This window comes from Coregonus clupeaformis, chromosome 12 (assembly GCF_020615455.1).
Source record: "Coregonus clupeaformis isolate EN_2021a chromosome 12, ASM2061545v1, whole genome shotgun sequence".
NCBI lineage: Eukaryota > Metazoa > Chordata > Actinopteri > Salmoniformes > Salmonidae > Coregonus > Coregonus clupeaformis.
In genome coordinates this window covers 29,167,990-29,188,424 of record NC_059203.1, presented here as the reverse complement: position 1 = coordinate 29,188,424, position 20,435 = coordinate 29,167,990, and the positions used below count along the sequence as shown (strand labels likewise).

At 43.1% G+C, this 20,435-nt stretch overlaps 1 protein-coding gene across 2 annotated transcripts in view; it reads right to left on the bottom strand.

The window, feature by feature from the left end:
* The window catches only part of LOC121578165 (SLIT-ROBO Rho GTPase-activating protein 3), a 92,929-nt gene that overhangs the window by 40,208 nt on the left and 32,286 nt on the right, over positions 1 to 20,435 (bottom strand). For both annotated transcript variants that reach the window (XM_041892323.1, XM_041892325.1), the window contains exons 3-6: positions 15,903 to 16,065; positions 11,862 to 11,924; positions 895 to 1,080; positions 361 to 489 (exon numbers count right to left, since the gene is read on the bottom strand). In XM_041892323.1, the coding sequence (XP_041748257.1) occupies positions 361 to 489; positions 895 to 1,080; positions 11,862 to 11,924; positions 15,903 to 16,065 (541 nt within the window). The remainder of the gene's footprint in view (positions 1 to 360; positions 490 to 894; positions 1,081 to 11,861; positions 11,925 to 15,902; positions 16,066 to 20,435) is intronic.

Genomic DNA, 20,435 nt, shown 5'->3' with positions numbered 1-20,435 from the left:
AGCTACAGACCAATGGGGAGAGATAATGTGTTACATGATGCTAGTATGCTTCCATTCATCAAACTATTTATTACTGTATCATTTATTTATTGCAATACAATATAATCGATGAAATGGTCACTTCAAACAAATAGGAGATACTGTGTAACAAGATACAACTATGCTTCAATTGATCAAACTACTGTATCTATTTTTCATTGCTATCAATAGAACGGTAACTTAGAATAAAATACCATGTGTGTTAAAAGGTGCTAATGTGTTACAAGATGCTACTGAGCTTTTGTGTATGAAATTGATGCATTTTTCCTGTGTTTATACTATTCTCACTTTGTTAGAATCAGCATGTACTGTACCACTCACGTCTATCATGTCAGAGACATCGTGGATGTAATATTTGGCCACCAGAGCATTGGTCGCCACCAGGTTCAACAAATAGTCGTTCCGCGCTTTAGTGCACTTCAGCTTGTTTTCAGAGTACTTGGCTTGTCTCTGGGGAGAGCGGGAGAGAAGAGGGAGAGAGAGCCAGAGAGAGAGAGAGAGAGAGAGAGAGAGAGAGAGAGAGAGAGATAGAGCGAGTGAGAGAGAGAGAGAGAAAGAGAGAGAGAGAGTCATCAGTCAGTATACCATAGAAGATCTATCTGTAAATGGATTTGTATACTAAAGATGTAATACAGTTTGTTCCATCTAGATAGGTCTAATTTTATCTAAATACTTTGCATGTGCCATATGAGACAATAGAGGTCTAGTCTTACCATGGCAACAAAACCACTTAACGTTTTTGCTCATTACTGTATACATTCACTCATGAAATTTCAGAGGCTAATGCATCCAAGTTCTCTGAGCTTTTACATACATTTGACACACACACACACACACACACAGGCCAAGCCACACCTTTTCCTTCATCTTCTCTATCTTCTTGACGGAGCTGTGTCGCTGTTGGCGGTCGTCATGGCGCAGGAGGCTGGTGCTGACATCATTGGCCTTGCCGATCTGCTTTTCTCCCTGTTTCTCCACCTCCTTCAACTTGCTCTCTGCGCTGATGCTCTCTGTGTGGTACATGTGGTATGTCTTCATCACCTGCCCAGGACACAAAACATACTCAACTAAGTTCACTTTAAGGTTCTTTGTCTAGACGTTTACATTGGTCATGAGGGCAACTCTCTATCTCAATGGAGTAACCACACAATATACACTAAACTCACAATAAGCGTGAAACTCAAACTTTTTGTATAATTTTGTATAATTGTATATATTTTTTAAATAATTTCCGCCAGTAGTTTGAAAGTAGCGCTCATGAACAAAAACAGGTCCCCGAAAATTGTGCACAATTGGTCGGGTGGAACGAGCAAGCCCTGATCGACCATTTTCGGTGCCATCTGCGGGAGGACGTCCGACGGGAGCTAGCCTGCCGGGACACCATGTTGTCCTTCACGCAACTGGTGGACATGGCCATCCGTTTAGACAACCTGCTGGCAGCCAGAGGACGTCCTGGAAGGGGTCTGCCCGTTCCCACCCCAGCCGACTTGGATCCCGAGCCGATGGAGCTGGGTGGAGCCGCCATCCGAGAGAGCGGAGGATGACAGCGACAGTGCCACTCTGGTGGCACGAAGGGACAGTACACCACACGTTGTCATCAACGCTCTTTTGGGTCTGGATGTGGCAGGCAGGGCACTCTCGCATCACCCCAGGTATCGAACACTCACACTCGTTCAGAGCCCTCTACTGCGCACTGTAAAATACACATCTCCTTTCCTGATCACATGGTAGTTCCCCAGTGTAAGGCGCTAGTCGATTCAGGCGCAGCTGGGAACTTTATGGACAGGGCATTCTCACGCCGTCTAGGCATTTCTGTACTCTGTATTCGGTGAATTACCCTCCTGCGCCTGACTCCTTCTAATCACACTCATCACAAATTGTGTACAACGTCATCCATTTCGTATGATATGTAACGTCCTGAAAATGTTATTTCTAAAATAATTATTATAATTTCCCCCTGCAATTCGTATGACATGTTACGAATTTCAATTTGTACAATATGTTGTGAATTTGTAAGTGCTTAAGATCCCATTCATTCTCTTTAATATAAATGGAAGATTGGTTAGACATGCATATCTAAAGAGGATTCAGCATATAAATCCACCTGTATACTGTACACTGAATAAGAACACAGAAAGACAGCTACTGTCAGATGTGTGACTGAGTGCTAATACTAGGTTACCTCTATTGATTTCCTGTCCCTTCACACCTAAAACGTATTTATTTAAAAAACGTACAGGTCTCCTAACAACTCTGATTTAAGTAATACATGTGAGGAGAGAGCAAGTGAAATCAATCAACAGGAAGTCTGTCGTAGCCAAGTTACAGAGAACCTTTCCTCTACTTACATTACACAGAACCTTTCCTCTAGCTGAGTTACAGAGAACATTTCCTCTAGTTGAGATACAGAGAACCATTCCTCTACACCCTAAAACATTTTTAAAAAAAGTTATACCTTATAGGATACTTCAGATGCGCTTATGGCACACACTGTTAGGTCCTCACATGGTACTGGTTGTTACAGAGAACCTTTCCTCTAGCTATGTAATAGAGAACCTTTCCTTTTTCCTCTGACTGCTGATGGGTGGGAAACAAAAGAGGAGCCCTTGATTCTGACTGGAAGCCAGATCAGGCTGGAGTCATGTTAAAGAAAAGCTCTCACATTGTGCATGATACATCAGTACAGTACATAAAACATGTACAAGTATGTACAGTGCCTTCAGAAAGTATTCATACTCCTTGACTTATTCCCCATTTTGTTGTGTTACAGCCTGAAATCAAAATTGATTAAATTAATGTTTGTCTCACCCATCTACACACAATATCCATCTACACATAATTTTTTAGATTTTTAGGCAAATTTATTGAAAATGAAATACAGAAATATGTAATTTACGTAAGTATTCAGACCCCTGAGTCAATACTTTGTAGAAGCACCTTTCGCAGCGATTACAGCTATGAGTCTTTCTGGGTACATCTCTAAGATATTTCCACACCTGGATTGTGCAACATTTGCCTATTATTATTTTCAAAATTCTTAAAGCTCTGTCAAATTGGATAACCATTTTCAGGTCATAGATTTTCAAGTAGATTTAAGTCAAAACTGTAACTCGGCCACTCAAGAACATTCACTGTCTTCTTGGTAAGCAACTCCAGTGTAGATTTGGCCTTGGGTTTTAGGTTATTGTCCTGCTGAAAGGTGAATTAATCTCCCAGTGTCTGGTGGAAAGCTGACTGAACTAGATTTTCCTCTAGGATATTGCCTGTGCTTAGCTCCATTCCATTTCTTTTTTATCCTGAAAAACTCCCCAGTCCTTCACGATTACAAGCATACCCATAACATGATGCAGCCACCATTGTGCTTGAAAATAGGAGAGTGGTGCTCAGTAATGTGTTTTATTGGATTTGCCCCAAACATAGCACTTTGTATTCAGGACAAAAGGTTACATTTTACATACCATTTACGTCATTTAGCAGACGCTCTTATCCAGAGCGACTTACAAGTTGGTGCATTCACCCTATAGCCAGTGGGATAACCACTTTACAATTTTTTTTTTTTTTTTTTTTTTTTTTAGGGGGTGGGTTGGGGTAGAAGGATTACTTTATCCTATCCCAGGTATTCCTTAAAGAGGTGAGGTTTCAGATGTCTCCGGAAGGTGGTGAGTGACTCCGCTGTCCTGGCGTCGTGTGAGGGAGCTTGTTCCACCATTGGGGTGCCAGAGCAGCGAACAGTTTTGACTGGGCTGAGCGGGAACTATGCTTCCGCAGAGGAAGGGGAGCCAGCAGGCCAGAGGTGGATGAACGCAATGCCCTCGTTTGGGTGTAGGGACTGATCAGAGCCTGAAGGTACAGAGGTGCCGTTCCCCTCACAGCTCCATAGGCAAGCACCATGGTCTTGTAACAGATGCGAGCTTCAACTGGAAGCCAGTGGAGTGTGCGGAGGAGCGGGGTGACGTGAGAGAACTTGGGAAGGTTGAACACCAGACGGGCTGTGGCATTCTGGATGAGTTGTAGGGGTTTAATGGCACAGGCAGGGAGCCCAGCCAACAGCGAGTTGCAGTAATCCAAACGGGAGATGACAAGTGCCTGGATTAGGACCTGTGCCGCTTCCTGTGTAAGGCAGGGTCGTACTCTCCGAATGTTGTAGAGCATGAACCTGCAGGATCGGGTCACCGCCTTGATGTTAGCGGAGAACGACAGGGTGTTGTCCAGGGTCACGCCAAGGCTCTTCGCACTCTGGGAGGAGGACACAACGGAGTTGTCAACCGTGATGGCGAGATCATGGAACGGGCAGTCCTTCCCGGGAGGAAGAGCAGCTCCGTCTTGCCAAGGTTCAGCTTGAGGTGGTGATCCGTCATCCATACTGATATGTCTGCCAGACATGCAGAGATGCGATTCGCCACCTGGTTATCAGAAGGGGGAAAGGAGAAGATTAGTTGTGTATCGTCAGCGTAGCAATGATAGGAGAGGCCATGTGAGGATATGACAGAGCCAAGTGACTTGGTGTATAGGGAGAATAGGAGAGGGCCTAGAACTGAGCCCTGGGGGACACCAGTAGTGAGAGCACGTGGTGCGGAGACAGCTTCTCGCCACGCCACTTGGTAGGAGCGACCGGTCAGGTAGGACGCAATCCAGGAGTGAGCCGCGCCGGAGATGCCCAGCTCGGAGAGGGTGGAGAGGAGGATCTGATGGTTCACAGTATCAAAGGCAGCAGACAGGTCTAGAAGGACAAGAGCAGAGGAGAGAGAGTTAGCTTTAGCAGTGCGGAGAGCCTCCGTGACACAGAGAAGAGCAGTCTCAGTTGAATGACCAGTCCTGAAACCTGACTGGTTTGGATCAAGAAGGTCATTCTGAGAGAGATAGCAAGAGAGTTGGCTAAAGACGGCACGCTCAATAGTTTTGGAAAGAAAAGAAAGAAGGGATACTGGTCTGTAGTTGTTGACATCAGTGGGATCGAGTGTTGGTTTTTTGAGAAGGGGTGCAACTCTCGCTCTCTTGAAGACGGAAGGGACATAGCCAGCGGTCAAGGATGAGTTGATCAGCGAGGTGAGGTAGGGGAGAAGGTCACCGGAGATGGTCTGGAGAAGAGAGGAGGGGATGGGGTCAAGCGGGCAGGTTGTTGGGCGGCCTGCAGTCACAAGTCGCAAGATTTTATCTGGAGAGAGAGGGGAGAAAGAAGTCAAAGCATAGGGTAGGGCAGTGTGAGCAGGACCAGCAGTGTCATTAGACTTAACAAACGAAGATCGGATGTCGTCAACCTTCTTTTCAAAGTGGTTGACGAAGTCATCCACAGAGAGAGAGAGGGGGGGATTCAGCAGGGAGGAGAATGTGGCAAAGAGCTTCCCAGGGTTAGAGGCAGATGCTTGGAATTTAGAGTGGTAGAAAGTGGCCTTAGCAGCAGAAACAGATGAAGAAAATGTAGAGAGGAGGGAGTGAAAAGATGCCAGGTCGGCATGGAGTTTAGTTTTTCTTCCATTTCCGCTCCGCTGCCCGGAGCTCTGTTCTGTGAGCTCGCAATGAGTCATCAAGCCACGGAGCTGGAGGGGGAGGACCGAGCCGGCCGGGAGGATAGGGGACACAGAGAGTCAAAGGATGCAGAAAGGGAGGAGAGGAGGGGTTGAGGAGGCAGAATCAGGAGATTGGAGGGAGAAGGATTGAGCAGAGGGAAGAGATGATAGGATGGAAGAGGAGAGAGTAGTGGGAGAGAGAGAGCGAAGGTTGCGGCGGCGCATTACCATCTGTGTAGGGGCAGAGTGAGTAGTGTTGGAGGAGAGCGAGAGAGAAAAGGATACAAAGTAGTGGTCGGAGACATGGAGGGGAGTTGCAGTGAGATTAGTAGAAGAGCAGCATCTAGTAAAGATGAGGTCAAGCGTATTGCCTGCCTTGTGAGTAGGGGGGGACGGTGAGAGGGTGAGGTCAAAAGAGGAGAGGAGTGGAAAGAAGGAGGCAGAGAGAAATGAGTCAAATGTAGACGTAGGGAGGTTGAAATCCCCCAAAACTGTGAGGGGTGAGCCATCCTCAGGAAAGGAATTTATCAAGGCGTCAAGCTCATTGATGAACTCTCCAAGGGAACCTGGAGGGCGATAGATGACAAGGATATTAAACTTAAATGGGCTAGTGACTGTGACAGCATGGAATTCAAATGAGGAGATAGACAGATGGGTTAGGGGAAAAATTGAGAATGTCCACTTGGGAGAGATGAGGATTCCTGTGCCACCACCCCTCTGACCAGATGCTCTCGGGGTATGCGAGAACACATGGTCAGACGAGGAGAGAGCAGTAGGAGTAGCAGTGTTTTCAGTGGTAATCCATGTTTCCGTCAGCGCCAGGAAGTCGAGGGACTGGAGGGTAGCATAGGCTGGGATGAAGTCAGCCTTGTTGGCAGCAGAACGGCAGTTCCAGAGGCTGCCTGAGACCTGGAACTCCAGGTGTGTGGTGCGTGCAGGGACCACCAGGTTAGAGAGGCAGCAGCCACGCGGTGTGAGGCGTTTGTGTAGCCTGTGCGGAGAGGAGAGAACAGGGATAGGCAGAGGCATAGTTGACAGGCTGCAGCAGATGGCTACAATAATGCAGAGGAGATCGGAATAAAATGAACTAAACATCTGGTAAAGGAGAGAGCCACAACTCCCAAATATAACTCTCCCAACTTCCACCTCAGAAACTATAATTGTTGTAAACTACAGCGGTTCAATGTTTTCTAGGAATAGACTAACCCAGTTTATTCAGCTAGCTAACTAGGTGCAGTATTATTCTGTGAAAACGCCCGGGCACCTCGTCATAACACACGGCACGAACACACAGAGAGAGCCAAACTAACGATAGCTAGTCACCCATGTCCCGAATTCCTTGAGCGACTCGGGCTATCAATATGAAAAAAATAATAACACAAGTGTAGGTTATGACTTACCCCTAGCAGCTACTATTAGCTAGCCAAGTGCAAAGCTAGCCACTGAATTGACTCAGCCAGTTCGCGTCTGTTCACTCGGTCGTTCCAGCTATTGTTTACAAGTAGCTATCCAGGTTGCAACAAGCTTGCTAATTTTCAAGCACAGTAGCCACTTGCTACCTAACGTTAACGGTTCAGACAATGAGGTTAGAAAACAGCTGAATGGTAGGCAATTATTGTATGTGATTATTGTAGGCAGCCAGCTGGCGTAATTACAGTCACTCTCAGGCGTGAAACAACTATACCATTGCTGATAGCTAGTTAGTTAGCTAGCTAGAATAGTTAGCAAACTAGCTAGCCATTGCTTTCAGACAAAGAAGAACCTCTCCTTTCACGGCACAAATACACAGAGAGAGCCAAACTAAAAAAAATGCTTTGCCACATTTTTTTGCAGTATTACTTTAGTGCCTTGTTGCAAACAGGATGCATGTTTTCTAATATTTTTATTCTGTACAGGCTTCCTTCTTTTCACTCTGTCAATTAGGTTACTACAATGTTGTTGATCCATCCACAGTTTTCTCCTATCACAGCTATTAAACTCTGTAACTGTTTTAAAGTCACCATTGGCCTCATGGTGAAATCCCTGAGCGGTTTCCTTAATCTCCGGCAACTCTGGTCTTTGTGTTTGAATCTGTGTTTGAAATTCACTGCTCGACTGAGGGACCTTACAGATAATTGTATGTGTGGGGTACAATGATGAGGTAGTCATTCCAAAATCATGTTAAACACTATTATTGCACACAGTCCATGCAACCTATTATGTGACTTGTTCAGCACATTTTTACTCTTGAATTTATTAGGCTTGCCATAACAAAGGGGTTGAATACTTATTGACTGAAGACATTTCAGCTTTTCATTTGTAATTAATTAGTAAAAAAATTGAAAAACATTATTCCACTTTGACATTATGGGGTATTGTGTGTAGGCCAGTGACAAAAAAAATCTAAATTTAATCCATTTAAAATTCTGTCTGTATAACAACAACATTTGGAAAAAGCCAAGGAATGTGAATACTTTCTGAAGGCACTGTACAAGTACTAGTTATGAATGTTGTCACCTACTGCGTGTACATGAACATATAATTATAAGACATACAGAGAGAAAGCTGTTTAGAAATCATACACATGATAAAAGGCCAATCAATGAACATCTGCATCATAATGTATTATGCTGCATGTCATGCAGAATCATTCTCCTGTGGCCCTTAAGCCATGTATTTTAAGTCACAGCATGACTATGGGTTTCATGTAGCAATGCCTGCTGGCTGTTGCACAGTGTGATAGTGTTATTTTCCAATGCACACTGACCTGCCAACAGCACATCAATATATATCTCAAGGATGTCAATGGACAGACTGCACGTGTCCACACTAGTCAGTAACAGCCATTCGATTTACAATTCAACCACAACAAACAAACGGGATTACACTTTTTTTTAAACACATTTTAGTCATTTAGCAGACGCTCTTATCCAGAGCGACTTACAGTTAGTGAGTGCATACATTATATATTTTTATTTTTCATAATGGGACCCCGTGGGAATCAAACCCACAACCCTGGCGTTGCAAACGCCATGCTCTACCAACTGAGCTACATCCCTGCCGGCCATTCCCTACCCTACCCTGGACGACGCTGGGCCAATTGTGCGCCGCCCCATGGGTCTCCCGGTCGCGGCCGGCTACGACAGAGCCTGGATCATTTGGCCCAGCCGGGATCATTGTAATATAATTGTAATGGAATGGAATGTGGCTGGAATCTGCTGGTGTACAATGTAATTCTCTACATACTGATTTGTTTCCAGGACACTGGCTGCACAGCTGTTAGAGACGATACGGTGTGTTTTTTGTGTGTTTTTTGTTGTTGTGATTTGTATTAGGATCCCCATTAGCCGACGCCAATAGTGACAGCTAGTCTTACTGGGGTCAGACACGCAACAAAAAATACATTACAGACAAAATACATTACAATTCACATACAGTACCAGTCAAAGATTTGGACACACCTACTCATTCCAGGGTTTTTCTTTATTTTTACTATTTTCTACATTGTAGAATAATAGTGAAGACATCAAAACGATGAAATAACATATATGGAATCATGTAGTAACCAAGAAAGTGTTAAATAAATCAAAATATATTTGAAATGTGAGATTCTTCAAAGTAGCCACCCTTTGCCTTGATGACAGCTTTGCACACTCTTGGCATTCTCTCAACCAGCTTCATGAGGTAGTCACCTGGAATGCATTTCAATTAACAGGTGTGCCTTTTTAAAAGTTAATTTGTGGAATTCCTTTCCTTCTTAATGCGTTTGAGCCAATCAGTTGTGTTGTGACAAGGTAGGGGTGTTATACAGAAGATAGCCCTATTTGGTAAAAGACCAAGTCCATATTATGGCAAGAACAGCTCAAATAAGCAATGAAGGAAAAGCAGTGAAGGAAAAGCAGCCAACAAGTGCTCAGCATATGTGGGAACTCCTTCAAGACTGTTGGAAAAGCATTTCTCATGAAGCTGGTTGAGAGAATGCCAAGAGTGTGCAAAGCTGTCACCAAGGCAAAGGGTGGCTACTTTGAAGAATCTCAAATATAAAATATATATATATATATTTTTAAACACTTTTTTTGGTTACTACATGATTCCATATGTGTTATCTCATAGTGTTGATGTCTTCAATATTATTCTACAATGTAGAAAATAGTAAAAATAAAGAAAAACCCTTGAATGAGTAGGTGTGTCCAAACTTTTGACTGGTACTGTACGCTTAAAAACATTAACGTGTGTGTGTGTGTTTGTTTGTGCATCTATCAGTTACATGTCAGTAAATACACACAACAAGTAGGTCACATGGGGGAGAGGCGTTGTGCCGTGGGGTGTTGCTTTATCTGTTTATTTTTATCCAGATTTGCTGTTCATTTGAGCAATATGAGATGGAACGGAGTTCCATGCAATAATGGCTTGATATAATACTGTACGCTTTCTTGAATTTGTTCTGGATTTGGGGACTGTGAAAAGACCCCTGGTGGCATGTCTGGTGGGGTAAGTGTGTGTGTCAGTGCTGTGTGTAAGTTGACTATGCAAAACATTTGACATTTACAACACATGAACGTTTCTTATAAAAACAAGAAGCGATGCAGTCAGTCTTTCCTCAACTCTTAGCCAAGAGAGGCTGGCATAAATAGTATTGATATTAGCCCTCTGATTACAATGAAGAGCAAAACGTGCAACTCTGTTCTGGGCCAGCTGCAGCTTAACAAAGGTCTTTCTTTGCAGCACCTGACCATATGACTGGACAATAATCAAGATAAGATAAGATAAAACTAGAGCCTGCAGGACTTGCTTTGTGTACTGTGGTGTCAAGAAAGCAGTGCATCTCTATCACCGACAGACCTCTCCCCATCTTTACAACCATTGAATCAATCAATGCTTTTTGTGCTAATGCTCTGTCTGTCTGCTTGCTACGTGTTGCTTGTCCTACGTTGCTCTGCATGTGCTCACTGCTCATTGTTTGTCTGTATTGTTATTGTAATTGTTTTTAATAACCTGCCCAGGGTCTGCGGTTGAAAATTAGCCGGCTGGATAAAACAGCACTTTTACTGAAACGTTGATTACTGTGCACTGTCCCTGTAAAAATACAAATTAACTCAAACTCAATATGTTTTGACCATGACAGTTTACAATCTAAGGTAACAGAGACATCCCAAACATAGGCATCACATATCACAAATGAGCACCTTCTTGCCACAAGCACACACACAAATACACACACAACCACACACACAGGCACACATAAAATCAAACAGAAACATAACCTGGGGCATTACGGTATGTGACAGTGAACAGGCGGGCAGGGAGGGTGGTAGAGGGGGGGAGTAAAACGGAAATAGGGTCATATATGTACTGAGATCAAATCATGAAAGCGAGAAACGGTAGGCTTTGAAGGTTCAATGTGGTTTGTGTGAGATTTAGTGGCGTGAGAGAGTTGATGCTAAAGCATCAAAGACAGGCTTGTGTGAGTGTGTTCAAGCATACATTATTGTGTGTGTGTGTGTGTGTGTGTGTGTGCAAGCTTGTGTATGCATACTCTTCATGTTCTATGTACACAGTCAATGTATCGACAGAAAAGAAGGATGCCTATTAACTTTAACGACAGATCTGTGTTTGATTCTGTGTAGCATGGGCTGAATATGTGCCTATGTGATGATAGTGTGACACATTGGTAGTAAGCAGCCCTCCACTGCAAGGGAAACTGTTGAGTCGGCTTGGAGCAGAGCCAAGGGCAAGTACAGTTTCTCCTTCAACTACAACTTCTCTAACGGCGGGAGGAAAAACGCAAATCATGTCCTCCGGTGTAGAACGAAATGACCTGTGTAGCAAGGCTGTAAGGGAGATACTTAGTCAGTTGCACAACTGAATGCATTCAACGGAAATGCATTTAACCCCTCTGAATCAGAGAGGTGCGGGAGCTGCCTTAATCGACATCCACGTCAACGGCACCCAGGGAGCAGTTGTTGTTGGGGGTTAACTGCCTTGATTTTTCCACCTTGCCGGCTTTTTCCACCTTACTGGCCAAACGCTCCTAACCGCTAGGCTACCTTCTGAGTGCTGATAAAGCTATTCTGCTCTGGGCAGGTCATGGGCTATCTAGACACTACAGAGCAGAGAGTCTGAGAGGGTCTGAGGTGGGCCTAGCCAAATGGAGTTAGCCTGTTAGCTTCAGGCAAACTAACAAACATGGGGAGTGAATGGAAGGAGAGATGCTGTACAGTACAGACAGATGGGGGGGAGAAGGAGAGAGAGAAAAAAAGAAAGAGAGCGAGTGGAGCGAGACAGAGAGAGGAAGAGAGAGCGAGAGAAAGAGAGAGATTGTTGTTGCTTACTCACAGTGTATAGCTCGTTTGTGACTTTCACTAACTCCTCGTGCATCTGCACCCCGATTTCTTTGCTCTGGAACAAAAAACAGGAACAACAGGCATGTGAATCAATCTCACAGGTGACAGGAAGAACATATTTACCATGAACAGACCTGGCTTTGTTTCACTGAGGCATGAATACATCTGTTTCCCTTGGGTATGTGTCTGTATGGGAGAGATGTGTTCCCTTGGGTATGTGTCTGTATGGGAGATATGTGTTTCCCTTGGGTATGTGTCTGTTTCTGAGAGATGACTGAACAGTGTGAAATGTTGTTTTCCTCTATTTGTGAAAAGGCCTAACGTAATACTATGCAGTGTACATGCAGGCAGCTAAGAATAGACATTTCTAATGTCTCCTACTGACCATATCCAAACCACACAGGCACGATTCCAACTCAGTTACTGTAACTCGCAGGAGCGGAGTGTCTGTGATGGATTGGACATGTCCAGCGATAGAAAGTACAGCCCACGATGAGGAAGTATGGAAGGCAGCTAGTGCAGAGTAGTTTAAGAAATCCTGTAAAAGTAGTGTTCGGTTCCAATTTCTGGTACAATAATCCAGATAGACTCCAAGAAAACTCAAGCTACTGTAGATTGTTGCAGCTGCAAAAAGCACACATACAGGTCACAAGCACATATATTTATAACTTCCGACTAGGCCCCCCTTTCCAACTAGACCCCCCTTTTATGTCTAGGATGAACAATCAGTCTCTGCAAGAACTGAGTATGTTCCTCATGTTGACTATCATGTCCCAGCGTCCAAAGTCCAGAGCCTTCGCACTCCTCCATGCCTTTCACAGGTCTTCTTATCAGTCAGGCCTTGAGTTATGGGAGTACACATTCATAGTATACTACAGTCCAATAGATAATTAAACTTCTCATACACAAAGAGCCTAAACCTAACACTCCTTTCAATCTCTAAGAATACAGTATATAAACACTTAATTCATATTAAGAGTATAAATATAAATCAGTAAAGATATAAGACAGTGTAATAGAACAGCAATTCCAATCTATCAGCTCTAACTCCAGACACATGGCTCCTATTCAACCCTTATGGAATAATTATTGCCCTCAGAGACAGGGCCCTTTCCCTCTGCCCAAATACAATGCACATAGATCATTCTATCTAACCCATAAAATGATAATTACTACTACTAGGCTTATTATACAATTATAAACAGATCAAAATGGGCTCAAGTCAGACAGTCGTCAACAGCAGGAACAGTTTTCCTCTTCAGCAATACATTACAGACAGACCCCTCAGGTGAAAGCACAGGTAAGTGTATTGTTAGTGCATTATTTAGGGTGGAGTATGTCAGTGATGGTAGGTTGTCACTGCCATGGTTGTCATGGTTGTTAGGCCCAGCAGCTGTGAGTTGGGCCTAATTAATTCAATTTTCCTCTGAGAGATAGGTGCTGCTATGGCAACAACACTACATTTACACATATAAGGACAACTCAAATGGTTAATTCATTAGTAGAAGCCCTATTTTTAGTTTAGTTTATTCATGTTGCACAACATTTGCTTCTGCATTGAAATCAGATGGTGTGTGTGTATATCACAATCAGCCTTGGCATTGTAACAAACTTTACGCCACAACTTTAAACTTTTTGCTGAGGGAGACATTTGATAATTTTTCAGCAGGCATTTACTCAGCCACCTCTCTCTGAGCTGCCGACCAGGCAGCTCAGCCAAACCCAGTCCACCAGGCAACAGTAACCCAGCCTCATCACAGCTCACCCCTGACAGCGTATCCATCCCAAGAGGACATAAATCATGTGAGACTCCACCCGGTTGCTGTGGATCGATACTGATCTGTGCTTCAGATCGTTCCATCATACTGTAGTCCCTGAACCATGGTCACTTTCTGCTCTCTGCTCTGCCCTCTCTCTCTCTTTCTCAGACATGCTTTACAGCTCTGATTGGTCTAATGTGTATACTTAAATGCCCAGTGCAGTCAAAAATGTGATTTTCCTGTGTTTTCTATATACACTACCGTTCAAAAGTTTGGGGTCACTTAGAAATGTCCTTGTTTTCGAAAGAAAATCATTTTTTTTGTCCATTAAAATAACATTAAATTGATCAGAAATACAGTGTAGACATTGTTAATGTTGTAAATGGCTATTGTAGCTGGAAACAGCTGATTTTCAATTGAATATCTACATTAGCGTACAGAGGCCCATTTCCAGCAACCATCAGTCCTGTGTTCCAATGGCACGTTGTGTTTGCTAATCCAAGTTTATCATTTTAAAAGGCTAATTGATCATTAGAAAACCCTTTTGCAATTATGTTAGCACAGCTGAAAACTGTTGTGCTGATTAAAGAAGCAATAAAACTGGCCTTCTTGAGACTAGTTGAGTATTTGGAGCATCAGCAATTGTGGGTTCGATTACAGGCTCAAAATGGCCAGAAACAAATAACTTTCTTCTGAAACTCATCAGTCTATTCTTGTTCTGAGAAATGAAGGCTATTCCATGCGAGAAATTACCAAGAAATTGAAGATCTCGTATAACGCTGTGTACAATTCCCTTCACAGAACAGCGCAAACTGGCTCTAATCAGAATAGAAAGAGGAGTGGGAGGCCCCGGTGCACAACTGAGCAAAAGGACAAATACATTAGTGTCTAGTTTGAGAAACAGACGCCTCACAGGCCCTCAACTGGCAGCTTCATTAAATAGTACCCGCAAAACAGCAGTCTCAACGTCAACAGTGAAGAGGCGACTCCGGGATGCTGACCTTCTAGGCAGAGTTGCAAAGAAAAAGCCATATCTCAGACTGGCCAATAAAAATAAAAGATTAAGATGGGAAAAAGAACACAGACACTGGACAGAGGAAGATTGGAAGAATCTGTTATGGACAGACGAATCAAAGTTTGAGGTGTTCGGATCACAAAGAAGAACATTTGTGAGACGAAGACCAAATGAAAAGATGCTGGAGGAGTGCTTGATGCCATCTCTCAAGCATGATGGAGGCAATGTGATGGTCTGGGAGTGCTTTGGTGGTCGTAAAGTGGGAGATTTGTACAGGGTAAAGGGGATCTTGAAGAAGGAAGGCTATCACTCCATTTTGCAACGCCATGCCATACCCTGTGGACGGCGCTTGATTGGAGCCAATTTCCTCCTACAACAGGACAATGACCCAAAGCACAGCTCCAAACTATGCAATAACTATTTAGGGAAGAAGCAGTCAGCTGGTATTCTGTCTATAATGGAGTGGCCAGCACAGTCACCGGATCTCAACCCTATTGAGCTGTTGTGGGAGCAGCTTGACCGTATGGTACGTAAGAAGTGCCCATCAAGCCAATCCAACTTGTGGGAGGTGCTTCAGGAAGCATAGGGTGAAATCTCTTCAGATTACCTCAACAAATTGACAACTAGAATGGCAAAGGTCTGCAAGGCTGTAATTGCTGCAAATGGAGGATTCTTTGACGAAAGCAAAGTTTGAAGGACACAATTATTATTTCAATTAAAAATCATTATTTCTATCCTTGTCAATGACTACATTTCCTATTCATTTGGCTATATTTCCTATTCAAACTAATTTCATGTATGTTTTCATGGAAAACAAGGACATTTATAAGTGACCCCAAACTTCTGAACGGTAGTGTACATTTCCACACTATGAGGTTGGAATAATACTGTGAAATTGTGAAAATTATGATAATGCCCTTTTAGTGTAAGAGCTGTTTGAGAAGAAGGTGGGGAAGATGAAGAGATAGCACATAGGGCTGATCTCCCAGCTGTAGGTCTGACCTTCAGATGTAGAGCAGATTGGTGCTAGCCCAGCCAGATGACAGCACAGTGGGGGTATAGGCAGCCAGTTATCAGGTCTCAAAGTTTACGTGTGTGTGTGTGCGGGGGGGTTGGGGTATTGGATGGCAAATTAATTGCCCAACTGACACTATTATAACTGTGGGAACTCTTTAAACATATCTTCAAATTGCTATGCTGTAGTGATCTATTAAAAGTTGTCAGCAGCATTAAGTAAACATAAACGTTATTTCCTGACCTTCTTGAAGAGTCTGATGACATCCTCTCCGACGTGTGCCAGGCGGACAATGACGTTATTGTTGTAGAGGTCGCTGAGGGTAGCATGGTCTCTGCTCTCTCTCCTCGTCTGGTTCAGAACCAGGTACCAGCAGTTTACTGTTGACAGCAGGTTCTGGTCCTTCCTGGAAGAACAGGTTAGAGGTCACAGGTCAGAGTGTCATCCAATAGGAACATCACAGTGTAGATGAAGTGTCTCATTAAAATAAAAGCAATTTTGGGTGAAGAGTATGGTTGAAAATAAGTAATTTTTTCCTCCAGTCGTTCAAACCGGTTAACAGTTGATCCACAGTATGGAACCATTCCCATTCAACCAATAGTATACAGTGCCTTGCAAAATTATTCATCCCCCTTGTGTTTTACCTATTTTGTTGCATTACAACCTGTAATTTAAATTGATTTTTATTTGGATTTCATGTAATGTACATACACAAAATAGTCCAAATTGGTGAAGTGAAATGAAAAAAATTCAAAAAAATAAATAACGGAAAGGTGGTGCGTGCATATGTATTCACCCCCTTTGCTATGAAGCCCCTAAATAAGATCTGGTGCAACCAATTACCTTCAGAAGTCACATAATTAGTTAAAAATAGTCCACCTGTGTGCAATCTAAGTGTCACATGATCTCAGTATATATAAACCTGTTCTGAAAGGCACCAGAGTCTGCAACACCACTAAGCAAGGGGCACCACCAAGCAAGCAGCACCATGAAGACCAAGGAGCTCTCCAAACAGGTCAGGGACAAAGTTGTGGAGAAGTACAGATCAGGGTTGGGTTATAAAAAAATATCAGAAACTTTGAACATCCCAATGAGCACCATTAAGTCCATTATTAAAAAATGGAAAGAATATGGCACCACAATAAACCTGCCAAGAGAGGGCCGCCCACCAAAACTCACGGACCAGGCAAGGAGGGCATTAATCAGAGAGGCAACACAAAGACCAAAGATAACCCTGAAGGAGCTGCAAAGCTCCACAGCGGAGATTGGAGTATCTGTCCATAGGACCGCTTTAAGCCGTACACTCCACAGAGCTGGGCTTTACGGAAGAATGGCCAGAAAAAAGCCATTGCTTAAAGAAAAAATAAGCAAGCACATTTGGTGTTCGCCAAAAGGCATGTGGGAGACTCCCAAACATATGTAAGAAGGTACTCTAGTCAGATGAGACTAGAATTGAGCTTTTTGGCCATCAAGGAAAACGCTATGTCTGGCGCAAACCCAACACCTCTCATCACCCCGAGAACACCATCCCCACAGTGAAGCATGGTGGTGGCAGCTTCATGCTGTGGGGATGTTTTTCATCGACAGGGACTGGGAAACTGGTCGGAATTGAAGGAATGATGGATGGCGCTAAATACAGGGAAATTCTTGAGGGAAACCTGTTTCAGTCTTCCAGAGATTTGAGACTGGGACGGAGGTTCACCTTCCAGCAGGACAATGACACTAAGCATACTTCTAAAGCAACACTCAAGTGGTTTAAGGGGAAACATTTAAATGTCTTGGAATGGCCTAGTCAAAGCCCAGACCTCAATCCAATTGAGAATCTGTGGTATGACTTTCTGTACACCAGCGGAACCCATCCAACTTGAAGGAGCTGGAGCAGCTTTGCCTTGAATAATGGGCAAGAATCCCAGTGGGGGGGGTGTGAATAGTTATGCACGCTCAAGTTTTCAGTTTATTTGTCTTATTTCTTGTTTGTTTCACAATACAAAATATTTTGCATCTTCAAAGTGGTAGGCATGTTGTGTAAATGAAATGATACAAACCCCCCTAAAAAATCAATTTTAATTCCAGGTTGTAAGGCAACAAAATAGGAAAAATGCCAAGGGGGGTGAATACTTTTGCAAGCCACTGTACTTTGCTGTCACTATCGTTTAGCTTTTGGAATCCAGTGTAGGTAAACAGATACTATAGTGTAGAAATTAACAGCAGATCAAGTGAGGTGTTTTTAAATGAAAGCCTGGAGGTGAGAAGAAGCCTGGATGTGGAGGTGAGATAAACGTTTAACACATTCTGTTCATTTCCTGCAGAAGAAGGAAGTAGAACACGCTGCAAGAAGGAAACTAACTCTCACTATCACAGTCAGATAGAAGTCTTTGGCTGAGCATGCACCTCTCTTTATATAACTTCACATACGGTCAGATAGGCATCTTCTGCTAAGCATGCTGAGGTAATATTGTGTGAGTGGGAGTTATCTTTTCTACTATGATCTTTTGCTAAGCATGCCTCTTTCGTCCTATAACTTCACAATCAAAAGCCTATTTGGTAAGGAACCTCTAGTCTTATCTACAAACATCAATAACCACAGGTTGAGTAATGAACAAGTGACTTGGGATGAGTCTGCACAAAAAGGGCTCCTGACTCCTGCACCTCTCTCTCCAACCAGACAAGGGAAAAGATGTCAAAACAGAGAATAAAATAATAAGGAAATAAGTTCCTGGCTTGGAGAGCTAAAAAAGACTAGCTTTAATGTGATGCTCCAGGAAGCCTAGACTACTCCATAGTCCACACCTCTGGGGCTCTGATCCTTTATATCCAGGATCCTTTGATTAATACTTCACCATAGCTTCCCTATCTGTGGTGGAGGATGTGAATGATTGATCCTGGACATACAGCCTGCTGCCAGGAACTCAATTGGGGCCCAACCCAGCAAGTAGCTCTGCTCTGAATCAAAAGTAAACTATCTTGGCAGAATTATAGAGTCTAAGAAGTTGTTATAGAGGTTATATACTGTTAGAGCTGTTTCTGAGCTGTCCATTGCAGATAACAGATCACTGGTACTAGGAGGGGAGCACCACTGCAGTGATCTGCACTGCACTGCAGCACTGGACAGTTGACACTGGCACAACACTGCATGGAAACTGGAGATGCAGTGCACATCTGTTCATTAGTCGGTAGAGGTGACTTACTGCCTGCCTGACTGCATCCTAAATGGCATCCTATTCCCTATATAGTGCACTACTTTTGAACAGAGCACTATAGGCCCTGGTCAAAAGTAGTGCACTAAATAAAGAATAGATAGGCCCTGGTCAAAAGTAGTGCACTAAATAAAGAATAGGGTGTCATTTGGGATTCATATCCTGTTTCCTAGCAGGAGGAATGAGCCACTACAATGCTTCTGATTAAACATAGATAGAATATAGGCAATCATTCTGTATCACATCATTAGATTAGAAGCATATTGTATTATTCAACATTACTGGGAAGACAGAGCTAACACAGCATATTTAGAAGCTGACTATTTCCACCCAACATTATGTGAAGATGAAAGATCTTAGTTTAATTTATGGACTTCATATGTCTTCAAGTTTATTTAGAGTAAACTTGAAGACATGGTCCATGAATTGGAGGGACAATTTGTCCCTCTAAAAATACAATAACACTTGTCAGAAATGGACGCTGGCGGGAAGGAGCGAGGGAGGGAGGCATGGATGGAATTATTAAATGTGGAGATTCAAACAGCCAAGTGAGTGCAGCACTTGGCTCCCGTCTGTGAAAGTCAGAAAAAATTATGACCATTTAATGTGAGGAGGGAGAAACTGAGACATTCTCCATTTGTTCCCAGTCCTAGTCCTCTGGTAGCCTACACTGTATCTCATCCATATAGTCTCAACTAAAACAAATTGACAATAGAGGAGTCTGCTTAAAAGACAACAAGGATGATAAGCATGGCAATACATAGTCAGGTCAAGTGAAAGTTCGTGTAAGGATGGCTTGGCCAAGTTCAGCCTTAAAGTCTGCACTTACTGTACTGTGACCACCCTCTGCGGGGTCAACGCATCCAAGGGAAATGGAAAGGGAGCCTGTTACGCGAAATACTTATTTCCCTCATTAAAATGCAAATCAATTCATAACATTTTTCACATGCATTTTTCTGGATTTTGTTGTTGTTATTCTGTCTCTCACTGTTCAAATAAACCTACCATTAAAATTATAGACTGATCATGTCTTTGTCAGTGGGCAAACGTACAAAATCAGCAGGGGATCAAATACTTTTTTCCCTCACTGTATGTAAACTTACGACTTCAACTGTACAGTATAGTTTGCAGTGCTATTAGCAAGGAATACTCAATCAGTAGTATAATGTCAATGAGTACCGTCATTGACATTATAACCTAACGTAGCAGGCGTAAAATAAATTGTGTTTCTTTCTTTCTGGTCCTGACGAGAGAAAAATAAAACGATTCTGCACTGTTGAACCAATCCAATAAATGTGGAGGAGGAGTTAAGTTGGAGTGTCGGCTTATTAACATCCAAAAGCGAAAATCGCGTCACAGGCTCCCTTTCCATTTCCCTGTTTTTTGTTGTTATTCTGTCTCTCACTGTTCAAATAAACCTACCATTAAACTTATAGACTGATCATGTCTTTGTCAGTGGGCAAACGTACAAAATCAGCAGGGGATCAAATACTTTTTTCCCTCACTGTACACTTAGGTTGGAGTCATTAAAACTCGTTTTTCAACCACTCCACACATTTCTTGTTAACCAACTATAGTT